This window comes from Acanthochromis polyacanthus, chromosome 7 (assembly GCF_021347895.1).
Source record: "Acanthochromis polyacanthus isolate Apoly-LR-REF ecotype Palm Island chromosome 7, KAUST_Apoly_ChrSc, whole genome shotgun sequence".
Taxonomy (NCBI): Eukaryota; Metazoa; Chordata; class Actinopteri; family Pomacentridae; genus Acanthochromis; species Acanthochromis polyacanthus.
The window spans coordinates 3287089-3306145 of NC_067119.1; the positions used below are offsets into that span (position 1 = coordinate 3287089).

At 42.2% G+C, this 19057-nt stretch overlaps 1 protein-coding gene and 1 long non-coding RNA gene across 19 annotated transcripts in view; one reads left to right on the forward strand and one right to left on the reverse strand.

Moving 5' to 3' along the window:
• The window catches only part of LOC127534770 (uncharacterized), a 124343-nt gene that overhangs the window by 68423 nt on the left and 36863 nt on the right, over positions 1-19057 (forward strand). For 4 of the 18 annotated variants that reach the window (XR_007943206.1, XR_007943205.1, XR_007943207.1 and 1 more), the window contains exons 5-6: positions 5013-5096; positions 5181-5304. The exons of 3 other annotated variants lie outside the window; for them this stretch is intronic. This is a non-coding gene — a long non-coding RNA (uncharacterized LOC127534770). Of the gene's footprint in view, positions 1-4760; positions 4886-5012; positions 5120-5180; positions 5316-19057 lie in introns of those variants that run through there. 11 more of the 18 variants (XR_007943196.1, XR_007943209.1, XR_007943200.1 and 8 more) reach the window with 5 other exon arrangements.
• Positions 999-19057, reverse strand: part of LOC127534764 (zinc finger protein ZFP2-like) — a 31450-nt gene continuing 13391 nt past the window's right edge. Inside the window, 2 exon segments of the mRNA XM_051950799.1 lie at positions 999-4756; positions 4759-6006. Coding sequence (XP_051806759.1) covers positions 4617-4756; positions 4759-6006 — 1388 coding nt within the window. The 3' untranslated portion in view covers positions 999-4616.

Here is a 19057-nt window from a genome sequence, read left to right on the forward strand (position 1 = left end):
TGGTAGTTGAGTTTTGTAGTTTTATATTCCATTGTACAGTATACAGTACACTGTTGTTTCCCTTCAAAAATGCATTTCAAGTTCATTTCTGCACATTTCTGCTACTTTATTAGGCTATAGAAGTATTATCTCTTTCTACTTTAGGAAACAGCATAAATGATGGTATAAAAATGAATGGTTTCCACTCATGAAATAGTCTTTCTACCCTCTGAGGAAGCAAAAACAGAGGCATTCACAAAGTGTTTGATGCACGACAGGTTGTTTCTTCATGCAAAATAGATTTTTGGTTAAAACCTTCCTTTTTGACAAGGCTTATATTTAGGGCTGACTGGGTGACCCTGAGGGGGTCAGCTGCTGTCTTCATTGGCACATCTGGCTTCCTCTTGGACGTCCCTTAGTTCTGCCCCTCGTTCTGCTGCTATAGGCCGAGGCTGCTGGGGGACCTCTCTGGATGCACTGAGCCCTTCTCTATTTACCTTTAGATTTAATATATATACCGTTATTGCATTACACTAACTCTGTTTCTCCCCGTGTCCTTTCTCCGAGTGTCCCTGGTCCAGAGCTGGATGCTTCAGATCTGTGGTTGCTGTCCCACCAACTGGTCTAGTCTCCATCATGTCCACTGTGGGATGCTGCTGCTGACCTTCCTCCAGCCCACTGCTTCCAGCTGCTCATTTCCACCAGTCTACTCTGCATCACCCTCACTATACTTGATATGCTCTTCTACATATTTTGGAGTTTCCTACCAGCTATATACAGCCTGTTTAAAGTTATTATGCAAGTATGTTATAAGAGAATATCGAAGGAAATATTAATGTTCATTCGCTCAAATTTGGAAGTTTGATTTATATTGAAGAACTAAAACTGTAAAAAGCCCAGTAAAATTAAAGGTATTTTAGAATAATTTAAGGAAAATGCTATGTAAGAAGTGTTTAAAGTTATTATGCAGATCAGATTTTTTATATTTATCGGGCGAAGATGAAACCAAAACTACTAAAAACGAACCAAAATATATTTATTAACCAACAAATAACCATAAATATTCAGCAACAAGTCCCATTTACTGGTACACAATGTTCAGGAGATCACTTGCTGACATATCCACCTTTCTTCTGGATCACAGCTATCAGACGCCTGTCAACCGAACTGGTCAGTTCTTTGATGGTCTCTTTGCTTCCTCCATCTGCGGCAGTTTTCACCGTGCACCAGAGTTCATCCTTGGAGGTGTACTGATTTCCGTTTGCCACAAGAAAGTAGTGTTGGTCTGAACGAGCCGAGGCACCGATTCACGTATCATGCACTGAAAGCAATACCTCAGCCGAGCTGTATCACTGAGCGTATCGCTTTAAGAGAAGTCACGTGACCGACACAGTAACTGTGTCGTATTGTATCATGTTGTATCACGTGTCCTCGAGGCGCCAGTTCTACTTGAGGAAGTCCAGCACCCATCGACTCACTTGTTGCTTCGACGCTGTTCATTGCTATGGAACCTCCGAGAAAGAGAAAGTACTCTGCCGTGTGGGATCATTTTGACCTTATATCACCTGATAAGGTAATTTCTTTGTACTTCGTTCCAATTTAAATGGCTGACAAAATCTGTAGTGTATATTTTTATGATCCACAGGTTAAATGTCGTCTGTGTTCAACGGAGTTGTCTTATGCAACCCGAAACACATCATCAATGCTACGGCATTATAAAGCTCGTCATGAAAGAGAAGACAATACACCAGGAATGGATACTGGTGGATTATTATTTTGTAATCTATCACTAATTATTATGGAGGCTAATTACATTCTAAATCAAACTGTTTTTTTTTTTTACTTCAAGCCTCTAGAAAACAGGCCCTCAATCGATGCATTATAAATATGATAATCAAAGATTGCCAACCTTTAAGCATCGTTGAGGACGAGGGATTCAGGGAGATGCTCCAGACTCTTGAGCCATCATACGCAATACCAACCAGAAAGGTACTGTACTATATTTCCATAATATTATATTGACAATATTTCAATGGAATTCTGGATCTGTAATAGACTCTGGTAGAGAAATTATTGGTGGTTTGCTAATAAGAAAGGTACTATATGTCAGAAATTGCACTTATCATTAGGAGTTTCAATTATTATTGTTTGAAGATTTTCTTCTACTTTACAGGCTCTAAAGGAAATGGTTTCTGAGAGATATGCAGCAGAAACCCAGAACATTAAGGAAAAATTACACTCCACCAATGCAATCAGCCTTACAGCAGATATGTGGACTTCAGTAAACATGGAGGCCTACTTGGCTGTGACTGGCCACTTCTTTGACACTGAAAATAAAATGTGCACCACTGTGCTGGGAGTTAAATATTTTCCCAAGAGCCACACAGCAGAGAATATTGCTGAGGTAGGTTTTTTGAAAATATTAATAATGGTATCTGTTGATGTCATGTACTTGTCATATACTTATTTTTTATTTCTGTATTTTTTTAGGTCACACAAGATCTGATTGACAGCTGGGCCATCACAGGGAAGGTTGCACGCTTTGTAACTGATGCCGGGGCAAATATGATCGCGTCTGCAAGACTATTAAAAATCGGGCATAGTCCTTGCATCGCACATACTTTAAATTTGATTGTTAAAAAATCTTGCGATCAAGTGTCAGACCTAACTGATATCCGACATAAAACCAAAAACATCGTCACCTATTTTCGTTCCAGCACTCTTGCCAAGGAAAAGCTGAGTCACGTGCAGCAACAAATGCAAAAACCAATTCTGAAACTCATAAATGAAGTTCCTACACGCTGGAACAGCACATACCAAATGCTGTCAAGAATAGCAAGCCAAAAAGAGCCTGTTTGGGTGAGTCTGGCATCTTTAAAAACACCATTGCCTGCACTTACTGGAGAGGAGCATGACATCATTGCAGAAGTCCTGATTGTGCTTGCCCCTTTTAATGCTGCTACTGTGGAGCTTTCAGAGGAGAAGCGAGTGAGTGGGAGCAAAATAATCCCGATGATGAAAATGCTTCATCATACAATGCAAAAATGTGCTCCATCTCTGGAAACATCAGTTGGAAAAAAACTGCGTCATGAACTCGACAAAAGAGTAACCGAAACCTTGAACAATTATGAATCTTCCAGTCATCTGTCTCTGGCAACCTTATTAGATCCACGATTTAAAGCCCTTGGATTCTTAAATGGGACCAAAATAAATGATGCTGTGAAGAAACTAAAATCTGAATGTGCTGCAGAGATGAGAATTTCTGGGCCACCTTCGGCACCACAGGAAGATCAGCCTGGCCCCTCATCTCATTTGCCAGCATCTTCTATGTCAGGTGTGTATTTATTTATTCAAAATGTTTTCGGGGTGATATATTTACATTTGAAGCTAATCATGTCTTGTTTTACAGACAACCTGTGGCAACAGCTGGACATGGAGGTGGCCCGTACTCGAACAAGTACAAGTGTTGTGGCTGATGCCATGATAGAAGTACAAAGATACCTTTCATCAGCAAACATTCCCAGAACCGAAGATCCACTGGAATACTGGAAATCTCAAAAGAATACCTACCCACACTTATTCAAACTGTCCCAAAAATATCTGTCTACTCCAGCCTCATCAGCTCCTTGTGAACGAATTTTCTCCAAAGCTGGAGAAATTGCATCCAAGAGAAGAAATCGTTTGAGCCCAAACATGCTTCAAAAACTTCTTTCTGAATAAAAATGTTTAATGTTATGGAAACTCATTACAAGTGTGCCTTTAGTTATATGCTGCAGTACATTTTTTAACCACTAGATGGAACCCATACACATACCAATACAGCGTGATACAGCGTCGACACAGCAGGGGGAATGTGTGACACGCACACTGAGGTATCATCTGCACATCACTGCAAGAAAGCCACCTCTGAACAACAAACACAAGCCTCAACGGATGGAATGGGCCACAAAGACTGTTTGATGATGAGAATCTGTGGTCCATCATCAAACATCATCAAAGCATCTTGAGACAATTTCACTGTAATTGGCACTATATAAATAAAATAGAAATTAAATTGGTTATGTCTTTGATATCTGACTCAGAGATATTCTTGCCGATCTTCAATGTTACATTCATTACTAAACAACTTGTAAATGTTCATCTGCTTGAAAACATTCAAAACATTTCATGAAGCAGTCATGGAGCTGTAGACGTTTTATTACAACTTTATTTCACGTCCAGATCTCCTCTGCTGCAGTGACACACTCTGTTGTGTCCTGCTGTCACAATGTCTCTGTATCTCGTTTCCTCCTTTTACTTGAAAGACAGCAGAGCTCAAGCTGAGTGGATTCCAGCAGTATGTTCACACCTGAACAGCCATGTTCTCTCAGCAGGATGTGAAAATGTTCCAAACAGCTTCAAAATATTTCCAATCACTGCTCTGCTGATGAAGGATGTCATGATAGCAGAAATGTAGCAGTCTGTACCAATACCATATCCATCCAGACATTCAGTTTGGTTCTTCTTCCTGCTCTACCACCACCACAGTCCAGACTCCATCTGGTCTAATCATCAAGGATTGCTTACATACTTCCTCACAATTGTTGTTGAAGCACAGACTAAAGGTGCTTTAAATCTAAAACATCTACTATTAACCTCTAACAATGGATTCTCATGTGGGCTTTTAATTGATGATTATGTCTGAAACTTTTGTTGCAGGTTTTACAAGAGTACGGCTTCTCATCTGTGTGACATTTCATGTGGACAGTCAAATTGTCCCGTCGACTAAAGCTTTTCCACAGGTTCCACAAGAATGTGGCTTCACACCTGTGTGACATTTCATGTGGGCAGTCAAATAGGACCGATGCCTAAAGATTTTTCCACAGGTTCCACAAGAATCTGGCTTTCCCATTTTGTGAACTGCCATGTGCTTATTATGTGCTGATGAATCAGAAGATCTTTTTCCACAAGTGTTACAAACATATGGCTTCTCACCTGTGTGACATTTCATGTGGGCAGTCAAATAGTCCCGTCGACTAAAGCTTTTTCTACAGGTTCCACAAGAATATGGCTTCTCACCTGTGTGACATCTCATGTGGGCAGTCAAATTGTCCCGTCGACTAAAGCTTTTTCTACAGGTTCCACAAGAATATGGCTTCTCACCTGTGTGACTTCTCATGTGGGCAGGCAAATACTCCCGTCGACTAAAGCTTTTTCTACAGGTTCCACAAGAATATGGCTTCTCACCTGTGTGACATCTCATGTGGTCAGTCAAATGGCGCCGTTGACTAAAGCTTTGTCCACAGGTTTCACAAGAATATGGCTTTTCACCTGTGTGACGTCTCATGTGGACATTCAAATGGGACCGATGACTAAAGCTTTTTCCACAGGTTCCACAAGAATATGGCTTCTCACCTGTGTGGATTCTGTGATGTTGGATTAAATTTGATTGATACCTAAAAGCTTTTCCACAGACATCACATGGTAGAGATTTTCTTGCCTTGTCATTATCACACTGTCTCGCTGACGTTGGAGCATTGTCTACATCATTACTGTGACTGTTGTTACTCTGATCTCTTGGTTTCTGCTCGATACATCTAGTTGATCCTGAGTCTACATCCTTGCATCCTTCCTGATCTGGGCTCTCAGCTACACAAGAGATGTGAAACAGAAGCTGATCACTGTTTGGTTTTGGTTCATTGTGGTCACTTTCCTCATCAGCAGGAGTCACCTCAAAGGTATCAGTCTCCTGTTTCAATCCAATTAACTCTTCCTCCTGACTGGAGCAGAGTTCATCCTGTTCCACTTTAATTTGTGGTAACCCTGGGTTTAATTGGTCCACACTGGTGCACAATTCTTCCTCTTCCATTTTAATTTGAGAAAGTTCTGGGTTTGATTGGTCCTGACTGGTGCAGAGTTTCTCCTGCTGGTCTTTAATCCGTAGAGGCTCTGGGTCCTCATGGTCCACCATGGAGTTTCTCTCCTGGTCATGGGGCTGATGGTCAACAACAGTCTTCTCATTCTCACAGACATAAGACTGTGGGAGCTCTGGAGGGACAAAGACACAAAAGATCATGGTTACTACTGTGATGATAAGAGAACACACATCTGTCACTTTGTCCAGGACTGGCTGTCTCCAACAAAATCAGCTCAAGAGTCGAATGTTTCAAGGAAAAATAATATGATGGTTTATAATGGAAGTCTAGGAGCCATGACACAGCAGCAGGAATGATACAAGCATCTCCAAATGACTGAACATTTCTATGAACACATTGTTCCACAGTGGATACAGGATCACAGAGATTCTAATGGTTAACACCACTGGGTACTTTTCTACACACCACACAGACAGGTTTGATGGGGATCCAGTAAAATCTGTCTGAATAAAGCTGCTGTCCTCTTCAGCCTTCAAACCTGTCAGGACATTTGGATTTTAATGTTATTCTTATTTTATGGCTGGTTACTGTATTGTTGATTTGACTCATCAGTGAAAACCCAACATGTTAATAGTGGAATGCAGCTGAACACACAGGAAGAAGATGGAGTATCAGCTGCTGCAGAATAATGTCAGGGGGTTCTGGAGAAACCTGAAAACCATCTCTGGCCACAAAGACCCTAAGACTGAACTGAAACAGGAGCAGGAGTGGATGAATGACCTGAAAAGCTTCTTTAACATGTTTGACCCGCCAGCCACCCCTCCCCCGGCCCAGTCCACCCTGCAGCAGCCACCACTGCCTCTGTCTGCACCCCCTGCTGACTGCACCACCCCCGCTGTATTCCCCTTCTCTTTACTGCTCCATCACAGCTCTCCAACCATCACACCTCCCCTCCCCCACAGGGCCCCACACTCACAACCATCTGTCCTGTCTGGTCCCGGTACTGAAGATCTCGCACCCCAAGGACCTCAACCACTACAGGCCGGTGGCACTGACATCCCACCTGATGAACACCCTGGAGAGATTGGTCCTTTATCATTTGTGACAACTGGTGAGCTCAGGGTTCTTGCCAGCACATTTAACTTCCCGTTACGCTGTCTAACGGGCCATTACGCAGTCTTAACGGCCCGTTACGCTCAGTTTAAAAGATTACGCTGTGATTAGGGCCGCTACGCCAGCGCGTTTCAAAGATTACGCTGTTGTTACGAGAGTGTGTGGCTCCGTCATGAGAGTGGGAGAGAGAGCAGCGTGTGTGTGTGGGAGGGAGGGGGAGAGCGAGTGAGACAGACGGGCAGTCGGTGCAGTCGGAGGAGGAGAGAAGGTGTGCAGTTGCTGGGTTGGTGGTACTGTGCGGTTCAGCCATTGTTGATAGACGATAAAGGCTGCAGTGGTCTTCGATACGGCTGGGCTCCTGTGTCTTTGCCTCTACGGCTGCTGAGGAAGTGAAGGGGGTTAACCCCGGGCTTCCTGACCACGGTCGGGGGCCGAACAGGAAGGGTTAAGACTGTGATTAGGGCCGCTGCGCTGTTATTTTGACAGATAACGCCATGTGTGTTTGTTTTTACCAACTGGGTGCCTATCTACAGTGCCTTGTGAAAGTATTCGGCCCCCTTGAACTTTTCAACCTTTCGCCACATTTCAGGCTTCAAACAAAGATATAAAATTTTAATTTTTTTGTCAAGAATCAACAACAAGTGGGACACAATCGTGAAGTGGAACGAAATTTATTGGATATTTTAAACTTTTTTAACAAATAAAAACCTGAAAAGTGGGGCATGCAGTATTATTCGGCCCCCTTGCATTAATACTTTGTAGCGCCACCTTTTGCTGCAATTACAGCTGCAAGTCGCTTGGGGTATGTCTCTATCAGTTTTGCACATCGAGAGAATGAAATTCTTGCCCATTCTTCCTTTCAAAACAGCTCGAGCTCAGTGAGGTTGGATGGAGAGCGTTTGTCAACAGCAGTCTTCAGCTCTGCCCACAGATTCTCGATTGGATTCAGGTCTGGACTTTGACTTGGCCATTCTAACACCTGGATACGTTTATTTGTGAACCATTCCATTGTAGATTTGGCTTTATGTTTTGGATCATTGTCCTGTTGGAAGATAAATCTCCGTCCCAGTCTCAGGTCTTTTGCAGACTCCAACAGGTTTTCTTCCAGAATGCTCCTGTATTTGGCTCCATTCATCTTCCCATCAATTTTAACCATCTTCCCTGTCCCTGCTGAAGAAAAGCAGGCCCAAACCATGAGGCTGCCACCACCATGTTTGACAGTGGGGATGGTGTGTTCAGGGTGATGAGTTGTGTTGCGTTTACGCCAAACATATCGTTTTGCGTTGTGGCCAAAAAGTTCGATTTTGGTTTCATCTGACCAGAGCACCTTCTTCCACATGTTTGGTGTGTCTCCCAGGTGGCTTGTGCCAAACTTCAAATGAGACTTTTTATGGATATCTTTGAGAAATGGCTTTCTTCTTGCCACTCTTCCATAAAGGCCAGATTTGTGCAGTGTACGACTGATTGTTGTCCTATGGACAGACTCTCCCACCTCAGCTGTAGATCTCTGCAGTTCATCCAGAGTGAACATGGGCCTCTTGGCTGCATCTCTGATCAGTCTTCTCCTTGTTCCAGGTGAACGTTTAGAGGGACGGCCGGGTCTTGGTAGATTTGCAGTGGTCTGATACTCCTTCCATTTCAATATGATTGCTTGCACAGTGCTCCTTGAGATGTTTAAAGCTTGGGAAATCTTTTTGTATCCAAATCCAGCTTTAAACTTCTCCACAACAGTATCTCAGACCTGCCTGATGTGTTCCTTGGTCTTCATGATGCTCTCTGCACTTTAAACAGAACCCTGAGACTATCACAGAGCAGGTACATTTATATGGAGACTTGATTACACACAGGTGGATTCTATTTATCATCATCAGTCATTTAGGACAACATCGGATCATTCGGAGATCCTCACTGAACTTCTGGAGTGAGTTTGCTGCACTGAAAGTAAAGGGGCCAAATAATATTGCACGCCCCACTTTTCAGTTTTTTATTTGTTAAAAAAGTATAAAATATCCAATAAATTTTGTTCCACTTCACGATTGTGTCCCAATTGTTGTTGATTCTTGACAAAAAATTAAAATTTTATATCTTTATGTTTGAAGCCTGAAATGTGGCGAAAGGTTGAAAAGTTCAAGGGGCCGAATACTTTCACAAGGCACTGTATGTTCATTTATGTCTCCCCACCTCAGCCGTACTTTCCTGTTGATTGACCCGTTCCCGTCTGTTGCGCATGCACGTTCTCGTCTATTGTGCACGTGCGCGTGCAGGAGGACCTGCCGTTACGCTGAAAAAAAATCCTGGTGAGAACCCTGGAGCTCATCAATGCACCCGCTGCAGTTCGTCTCCCAGCCTGGTATCGGGGTTGATGATGCAGGAGAAGACGAAGAACACTGTGAAAATCATGTTTTATGATTTCTCCAGTGCCTTCAACACCATCAAGCCTGCACTTCTGGGGGACAAACTGGAGCAGACAGGAGTGGACTCTCACCTCACAATGCTGCTGGATTACCTCACCAACCGGCCACAGTTTGTGAGGGCAGGGGACTGTGTGTCCGATACTGTGGTCTGCAGTACAGGGACCACACAGGAGACTGTCCATGCCCTCTTTCTTTTCACCTTCTACACTGCACACTTCTCCTATCACACCACAAACTGTCATCTTCAGAAGTTCTCTGACGACTCCACCATTGTTGTCGGCGTGTTGGGGATACCGACACGCCGACAAGCTGGTCCGCCGTAGATCACCACTTTATTAAGCTTTTATCCTCATTTCTGTTTGGAGAGCTGCGGTGTGCTTCAAGATACCAGTCACTTTTAACCCTGAGTTCTTTTAAAGTTGATGGTTTTAATGATCGGTTATTCCTACTTGGTGTTTTAAGTCACTGTCTACAGGCAGCTCTGGTGCTAGCTTACTAGCATTGCTAGTAAGGGAACCAAACCTAAATCCCAGGCTAACTCCACTCCTAGCCACCAAGAGCCGTGGATTGCCGCAGGGAAGGGCAACCACGGTGGGAAGCTTCTCTCCCGGTCATATCCATGGATTTTAGAACCCATGAACCTCTTATTCCGAGTAGGGAAACACTAGAGAAATTTGTCCTGGTTGATGCTGGGATGTTGACAAGGGTAATCTCTCAACTCAAACTCACATCCTGCATTTTAGATCCCATTCCTACACCCTTTTTTAAATCAGTCCATGGCTTTTTGGTTAAGGATTTGCTCGACATAATAAACAACTCTCTCCAGACCGGTGTTTTCCCATCCTCTCTCAAAACTGCAATAGTCAAACCCCTTCTGAAAAGAAACAATCTAGATCCATCAATTCTCATTAATTACAGACCAGTATCCAATCTGACATTTTTAAGTAAGATTTTAGAAAAGCTTGTTTTTAATCAGTTAAATGATTTTTTAAATTGTAATGACATTGTCAAAAAACTTTACTTTGGTTTTCAGGCCAAACACAGTACAGAGTCGGCATTAACAAAAGTTGTGAATGACCTAAGGCCCAACATGGATGTGAAGAAACTTTCTGTTTTGGTTTTACTGGACCTAAGTACAGCATTCGACACGGTTGACCACAAAACCCTCCTGAACAGACTTCACATCATGGTTCGTCTCTCTGGCACTGTTTTTAGCTGGTTCAAATCTTACCTTACTGGTAGAGAGTTTTTTATAAGCATGGGCGGATACTCCGCAAGGAGCTATGGATTGAAGTGTGGTGTCCCTCAAGGTTCAATTTTAGGTCCCACTCTTTTTAATCTTTATATGTTGCCACTGGGCGACGTCATCAGGGGACACGACATTAATTTCCATAGTTACGCTGATGACACTCAGCTTTATGTAGCCGTGTCTCCTGATGACACCAGACCAGTAGACACACTTTTAAATTGTATTTCGGATATTAAGTTATGGATGGCAGGTAACTTCTTACAGCTCAACCAGGACAAAACAGAAGTACTTCTTATCGGTCCTGAGGCACACAGGGAAAAGCTTAACTTACGACTCAAAGCCCTGGATTTTAACACATCCGATCGAGGTGTTATCTTAGATTTTAAATTAAATTTTAATGCTCACATGAAAAGCATAGTTAGGAGTGGTTTTTATCATCTCAAGAACATTTCCAGGGTACGGCCATTTTTATCTCAATCCAACACTGAAGCACGAAAACATGCTTTTATTACCTGCAGAATAGAATACTGTAACGCTCTTCTTTCTGGTCTCTCTAAAAAAAAGTATTATCCCACTACAGCATCTTCAGAACTCAGCTGCACGGGTTTTGACGAGGACCAGAAAGAGAGCACACATTACACCAATTTTCAAGTCTCTGCACTGGTTACCTGTCTGCTTCAGAATCGATTTTAAGAATCTTTTAATGGTTTTTAAAGCTTTTAATGGTCTTCGTCCAAATTATTTATCTGATCTGCTTTTGAAATATGTGCCTTTTAGAACCCTCAGGTCTTCAGGCAGCGCTCTTCTAACTGTTCCTCATGTTTTAACTAAAACATATGGTAAGGCCTCTTTCTGCCATTACGGTGCACGTTTGTGGAACAGTCTGCCTGAGGACCTGAGGAAAACAGAGAATGTGGACATTTTTAAAAGCAAACTCAAGACCTATCTTTTTAGCTTGGCTTTTGATTAAACTATATTTATTTATTTGTTTATTATTTTAACCTTTTAGTCTGGTTTTAGCTACTTGTGTTATTTTATTATTTATCGTGTTTTTATTTTTTATTTTTTACGTTGGCTTCAGTCCGGTCTGAAGTCTTTTATCCCTTGTAGTTATTTATCTTAATTTTTTATTGCACTTATTTCTTTTATTTATATATCCTATTTATTTTTATTTATATATCCTTTTACCGATTTATCTTAATTTTTTATTGCTTTTATTTATATATCCTATTTTTTCCATTTTAATCTAAACCTCATTCTCTGTTGTTTCCCCACTGTGTGAGATAGCGTTTCCTTAAGTGTTCAAGTGTTCTTAATTCCCGAGTTTGTGTGAGTGTGTGTTTATGTGGTGTATGTGTGTGCGTATGTTTGTTTTATATCTCTTGTATTAAATGCTTTTAATTGTTGTATTGTTTTATGTAAAGCACCGTGAGCTGCTCCCTGGCATGAAAAGGGCTTTATAAATAAAGATTGATTGATTGATTGATTGTTGGCCTCATCACGGATGAAGATGAGGAGTACAGAGAACTTATCTGAGACTTTGTGGACTGGTGCCTGCTGAACTGCCTACAGATCAACGCAGTGAACACCAAGGAGTTGGTGGAGGACTGCAGCAGGAGCAGACACATTTCTTCTTCACCAGTGAACATCCAGGGAATGGACATTGAGATTGTGGACTCCTACAGGTACCTGGGTGTTCACTTAAACAATAAACTGGACTGGACTACTAACACCAGCGCACTTTATAACAAAGGTCAGAGTAGACTCCACCTACTCAGAAAACTGAGGTCCTTCGGGGTGGAGGGAGCACGTCTGAGAACCTTTTATGATTCTGTGGTGGCATCAGCCATCCTGTATAGGGCGGTCTGCTGGAGCAGCAGCATCACGACTGCAGACAGGAAGAGACTAAACAAACTGGTAAAGAAAGCTCCCTCTGTCCTTCTTGATACTGTGGAGGTGGTGGAAGACAGGAGGATGATGACAAAGCTGTTGTCTATCATGGAGGACACCTCCCACCCCTGCAGGAAACAGTAATATCCAGGGTTCTCACCAGCGCATTTCGCATTACACTGTCATAAACGGCCCGTTACGCTGTCAGTTTAAAAGATTACGCTGTGATTAGGGCCACTATGCTGTTATTTTGACAGATCAGGGTTCTCGCCAGCGCATTTCAAAGATTACGCTGTTGTTATGAGAGTGTGTGGCTCTGTCATGAAAGAGGGAGAGAGAGCAGCGTGTGTGTGTGTGTGTGTGTGTGTGTGTGTGTGTGTGTGTGTGTGTGTGTGAGAGAGCGAGATGTCCAAGCGACCCTGAATGCGGTGCGAACGAGAGAGAATGCAGTCGGTTCGGTAGAGGAGGAGAGAAGGTGTGCAGTTGCTGGGTTGGTGGTACTGTGCGATTCAGCCATTGTTGATAGACAATAAAGGCTGCAGTGTTCTTCCATACGGCTGGGCTCCTGTGTCTTTGCCTCTACGGCTGCTGAGGAAGTGAAAGGGGTTAACCCCGGGCTTCCGGACCACGGTCAGGGGCCGAACAGGAAGGGTTAACACTGTGATTAGGGCCGCTGCGTTGTTATTTTGACCGATAACGCCATGTGCGTTTGTTTTAATCGACTGGGTGCCTATTTAGGTTAATTTATGTCTCCCCACCTCAGCCGTACTTTCCTGTCGTTGATTGACCCGTTCCCGTCTATTGCGCATGCGGGACCTGCGGTTAACGCTGAAAAAAATCTTGGGGCTGTGTCCGAAATGGCATACTAACGTACTACATACTCAATGAGTATATACTGTATACTACGTACTATAAGTATGATTAGAATGCCGACCGTTCACACTGTAGTATACTACTACGTTTCCCATGATGCATTTCAAACCTCCGATGACAAAAAACGGAAGTACGGCTATCAAATATCTCGGCTGAATGCCGGCTTCAGGTCGATTTTACGCTAACAAACAGTCGCATAATTAATGTGGCAATTCCAAGCCGGCACTCCTCATGCAGTTATTAGCCAGATTATGCGAATCGTTTCAATTGTAGCTGCAGGCGACTGGAGGGTAGCTGCTACTTGTTCTGTATGCTAAGCGGCTGCTGCAACGAGCTGCTAGCATTCAGTAGCACGTTGTGAGGCGTCTGACAAATTTAAAGCGTTGGTCAGAAAACGCCTATTTCTCAAATCTGTGGGGTGATTAGGATGACTACTTAACCACATAAAATAAAATAAAAATCGCCGCGGTCCGGCCACAGATCCCGCGGAGGCTTCCATTTCGGTGGGTAGCTCGCAAAGCATTATGGGCGGTTGAGTATGACTAGTGTGGTCAATGGGCATACTGAAAAAATTTTCCGGAAATAGTATACATCCGGGTATTTCTCACGTACTCAGTCTTTTCATACTATCTAATGTGAACGCACTACATACTTATTTTGACGTCACACTTAGCATGAGTAGTACGTTGGTACGCCATTTCGGACACAGCCCTGGTGAGAACCCTGATATCACTGGACAGCTCCTTCAGTGACAGACTGCTTCACCCTCTGTGTTTGAAGGAGAGATACCGCAGCTCCTTCCTTCCTGCTGTAGTCAGACTGTACAATCAAGCTCCCAGTAGTTCAGCTCATTCACTAATTGTGCAATAAAATGAATAGGACACTGTGCAATTTTCACAGAAATTTTCCTGTAAACATTTATATTTCCTCTAGAAGGAGAAATTGATTGTCTATGCACTGTGTGCTGCTGTTTTCTTTCCTTGCACATTTTTTTTTGTATTGGCTGCTGGAACACTGAAAATTTTCATGCAGTGGAATCAATAAAGGCTGAATCTCCATCCATCCATCCATCTATCACATGACTTCTGTACTCTCTAACTCTGTATGTGCACTTTCTTTACATTATGAATGATATCTATACACGGAATTATATCTCTGGACTGAAATGATGGAATGACTGGAGTTTTATTATTAAACTGTTTGATAACAAAATGCAGTTGTTGTCAGTGTGGAGTAGTTCAGATAAACACTTCCAGCACCTCTGAACAGGAAACTTTGGTTCTTGCTTCCAGGATCAATCAACACAACGATCACAATTTTAAAACTCCACACAGCATCAACTAACAGACACCATATTATGAGCCCATTCTCTCTTCCTCACAATGCGTCTCAGTTCACCGTTAACTATTCACCTGCACACTTCATGATGTTCTACATGATATAAGTGGAATTCTTCACCATCAAACGCATACACACCTATGGGTTGTAAGGGATCTGTGGCTTCCAGATGACATCCAGCAGTCTGCGCTGACGATCGATCTCCTCCTGGTACTGGACGATGGTTTTTTCAAACTCTGAGAATATTTCTGTAGCAGCAGCAGTTAGTCTGTCGATGATCAACTCTCTCAGATACTGAACTGAAGCCATCGTTACTTTAACGCTCTGATATTTCTCATCCACACTACAATACAGCCATTTTATAGCTCAGTCCACACAGCAGTGAAGCTAACTCTGCTCATGCTTCTTTGTTTGCATCCGCCGGGTGTCACACTGTGAAGTTCCGGCAGAAACACTGAGTTACTTTCTTCTTCCTCATTGAATTAGGCGGAATAGACTCATCACTGGCGTATTGCTGCCACCTACTGGATGTTACTCACAGTCCTTAGAGAATCCTCCATATTTTCTTATGCAGTCCTGTGGTCATGAGAAAGTTCAGAGTTTCTTCATATTTGTCCGCTCCTCCATGTTAAGTAGAAAGCAAAGATTAAAAACAGTTCGTCCAGCTGCTCCTAGTCTCTAATGTTTCTTCTGTTGGCGTGAGTAGAGCTTACACTTAAGAAGAACATTTCTCACAGTTTCTGGTTCACCACACTCACAGTTCCTATCTCTGTGCTTCCCAATCAAAGCCAGTCCACTTTCAGACGGCAATGTCTGAGTCTTAGCCAGGTGAGAACAATTGAGTCTCTTCTTGCACCACTGAAGTGCCTTCTTACTTTTCCCATTTTACCTTGAACAGCAAATCAGTCCCCCTCTTCTTTTGTTTCCTGAACCCTCTGCCATATTTCTTTGACGAGTTTGTTCATGACAGAGTCATAATTGACTTTCTGTGTGGTAAATCAAATTTTATTCTTTCCTCCTTGGTTGCTCTTTGTGCCAAGCTATCTGCTTCCTCATTGCCCTCCACACCCAATGTGCTGGAACCCAAATAAAACCACCTCACACTCTGCTCTGTGAATCTGAAACAGTGCTTGAAATATTTCTAATAGAAAATTGGGTCTGGATTTGGAGTTTGCTTCTTTATTGATGTCAACACGGCTGATGAATCGCTACATAAGACTGACTTGACCAGTTTGTTGTCCATCACCCATCAAAGTGCCAAAACGATCCCTGATATCTCTGCAGTGAATGCTGTCATCTGGAATTCTAAAGCCTTTTCTGATCTTGAAAACTGGAAAGAATAAACAACAGTGACTTCATCATTATCAGCGTTGTTAGATCCATCTGAGTAAATTTGTATATGAGAACCCCATTCTTCTTCAGTATGGGCCTTGACGATGTTATTCATGAATTCTGATTTGTTTGACTTGTGGCTCTTCAGGATGGTGGATCAACATCTGGGTAAAAGAACAGCTATGATGGGATATTTGGCCAACAAACTGGAGAGCACACCTGAAGGTTACCTTGCCCTCTTCATCTTTATCTGTCTTTCATCACAGTTGTGAGTATTCATCTAAAATATACAAGAACATATAAGAACAGATTCTGAACAACAGCAAGGCTACAAAGACAAAACTAGAAAGATACAGAATAACTGCATATATCTCATATTGTTCATTTATCTATTTTATATTGTCTTCTACAGCTTATTCCATTTATACACTTAATGTGATCACACCACTTAGTACTGTTTATACTGTATTATATTGTAGACACCCAAACTGTTCATGAAGCACTTTACTGCTTCTTTTGCACTTACAGTTACATGCTCAACTGCATTTGTCTTTATACTTGGACTCTGTGTAATGACAATAAAGTTGGTGTAGGAACCAAATTGAGCTTCATGTTGATTTCATACATTCCTTTTTGTTGTCCAGTATGTGGATGTGAACAGAAGAGAGAGTGCATGTGTGTTGATGGGAGAATGAATGGCTATTGGTGTGTTACCCCCCCGGAGGAGCACAGAGAGTTTAACTCTACCTGGCTGATGAAGTTGAAAATGGAGTCCAAGGAGGAAGGTTTCAGAACCAGCTGCCACAGCATCTGGTGTAGCTGAGGAAGGCAAACAGTTTATTGACCATGTGGGTGCATCATGGAACTAGGCCTTCTTCAAAACTCTTTAGTGTGAATCTTTTTATTCTATTTCAACTTATCTGTAATTAAACAATGTGATGAAGGTCAGCTTCATTGCCTATATACAAGAACACACAATGACTGTCTGATGGATTTAATGAGTGTGGTGTTGGGCTGCCATGTGCAGTTGGTGGCGTCTCCTCACACATTGGGTGTAGGCCCTGGGGAGGCCTACAGGATCGAAAATAACAGTTTAGTTGCCATGATTAAGTGATTGGACTGAATTTATAACCTGAATGACAGTAGAATTGGGAAAGTGGCATTGTTTTCAGAATGTAAGAATTGAAAAGTTTGACATGGCTCACCTCTTTTTTATCCCTGCAGGCGTTCCAGTTAAAAGAGTCCCCATGCATTGGAACATCCTTTTAAAGGTTCCAGGAAGAAACAGTCGTAGAAATAGTTAAGAATTAGTCACTTCAGGTGATAAAATCAATATGTCTCTTGATGAGGATGTCAATTTTTGGCTTGGGAAAAAGATGCTTAGTTTTAATGTTCATTACAGTTCAAATTAAATATATATTTTGTGACTTTCTTGTGTTTGATTTTTTTTTCAGTTAACCCTTATGTTGTAGGCCTGAGGGGCTGATTAGGGGGATGCCTACCAAAGGCTGGCAGTTGAGTGGGAGAGAGGAAAGAAGCGCCACAATACACCAGTTAACTGCCTTTGCTTTGTGTTCTTTTAGTGTGAATGTTGGTGAATAAACACCAGGTTGGTCTGCATCTCATCTTGCCTCAAGCCTCCTGTTTTATCCAACCGCAAAAGGATTATTCAAGCAATCACAATAAATGCAATAAATGGTCATTGAGATGACTGGATCCACTTCTACTCCTCACCTTCATCTGCAAGTGTCAAAACTAAAATCCAACTCAGGCCATCACGTAGTAGCCAAGCACAGACTAAAAAGAGGGTTTGCTGAAAGTTGTTTACCTATGCAGTTGGACCTGAATAGTCTCAATGGAGGACTCCCCGGGTTTAATAATATTAATTAATAAGTCCACTATTAACAAAACAAATACAGCAGAACAGATAGAAACCATTACAAATAATTAAAAAAGACATATATAAGAGATAAAAAACCATACAATAAGGAAAAGAGCAGTTCGAACCGAATAAATAATCTTGAACTGGTGGGGTTCTTGAGTTTAGATTTGCAAAAGAGGCAGAGAGGTCAAATGTATATTCAAATGTCCCTTGGGAGTGGAGATTCAGGAGTTTGCCGAGATGATTGGATATCCCGTCTTGGTAGCAGAGAATGAAAATATCCAAACCGGCAGTGACTGTATAATTGATGTGTGACTTGGGAAAGAAAGCTGAGGAATCCGAGGATGACACCACAGACTCTTCACCTGAGGGGAGGGAGAAACTGAGGCACTGACAATAGTGAGGGAGAAACTGTCAGTTTTGGAAAGTGTAGATTTTGTTCCAATGAGAAAAATCTCTGTTTTGTCACTGTTTAGTTTTAGGAGGGTTGAAGTGAACCAGCATTTTAACTGTCAGACAAGCGTTGGTGAGGGAGGAAGGAGGGAGAAATTTTAAACATGCGGTTGTGCAACCTCTGATTAAAAACTGGACTGGATCCGCTATTATTGCAAATTTCAGGCCCCATTCTCAAACTGTCTTTCCTCTCCAAAATCTTGGAGAAAATTGTGTACTCCAGCTCACCGGACTTTTTAATGAAACAAACATGTTCTGGAGATTTTGTCAATCTGGTTTTAAAAAGAACTGCATTGCACTGAATTGGCTCTTTTCAGAGTTTTAATTACATCTTTTTTAGCTACTGACTCTGGTCACTGTGTGATCCTTGTGCTTTTAGATTTAACCGCAGCATTTGATACAGTGGACCATGACATCCTCATGACAGCGTGGACCACGGACAGACATCAGCGCTGCATCGTGCATATATTATTTACGCACGATACAGCGTGGACATACGCAATCTATCGTAAACGTGGATGTGAGCGTTTAAATGAATTAGATACATTATAATTCATAGACTCTGAACTCTAAATTTCTCTGAGCTCTAAATAGACCCTCCAGAAAAACGCGATCATGCGATCGCATGAATTCCCGCATTAATCACCAAAATGCCGGCTGATTATGCGGGAGTCATTTA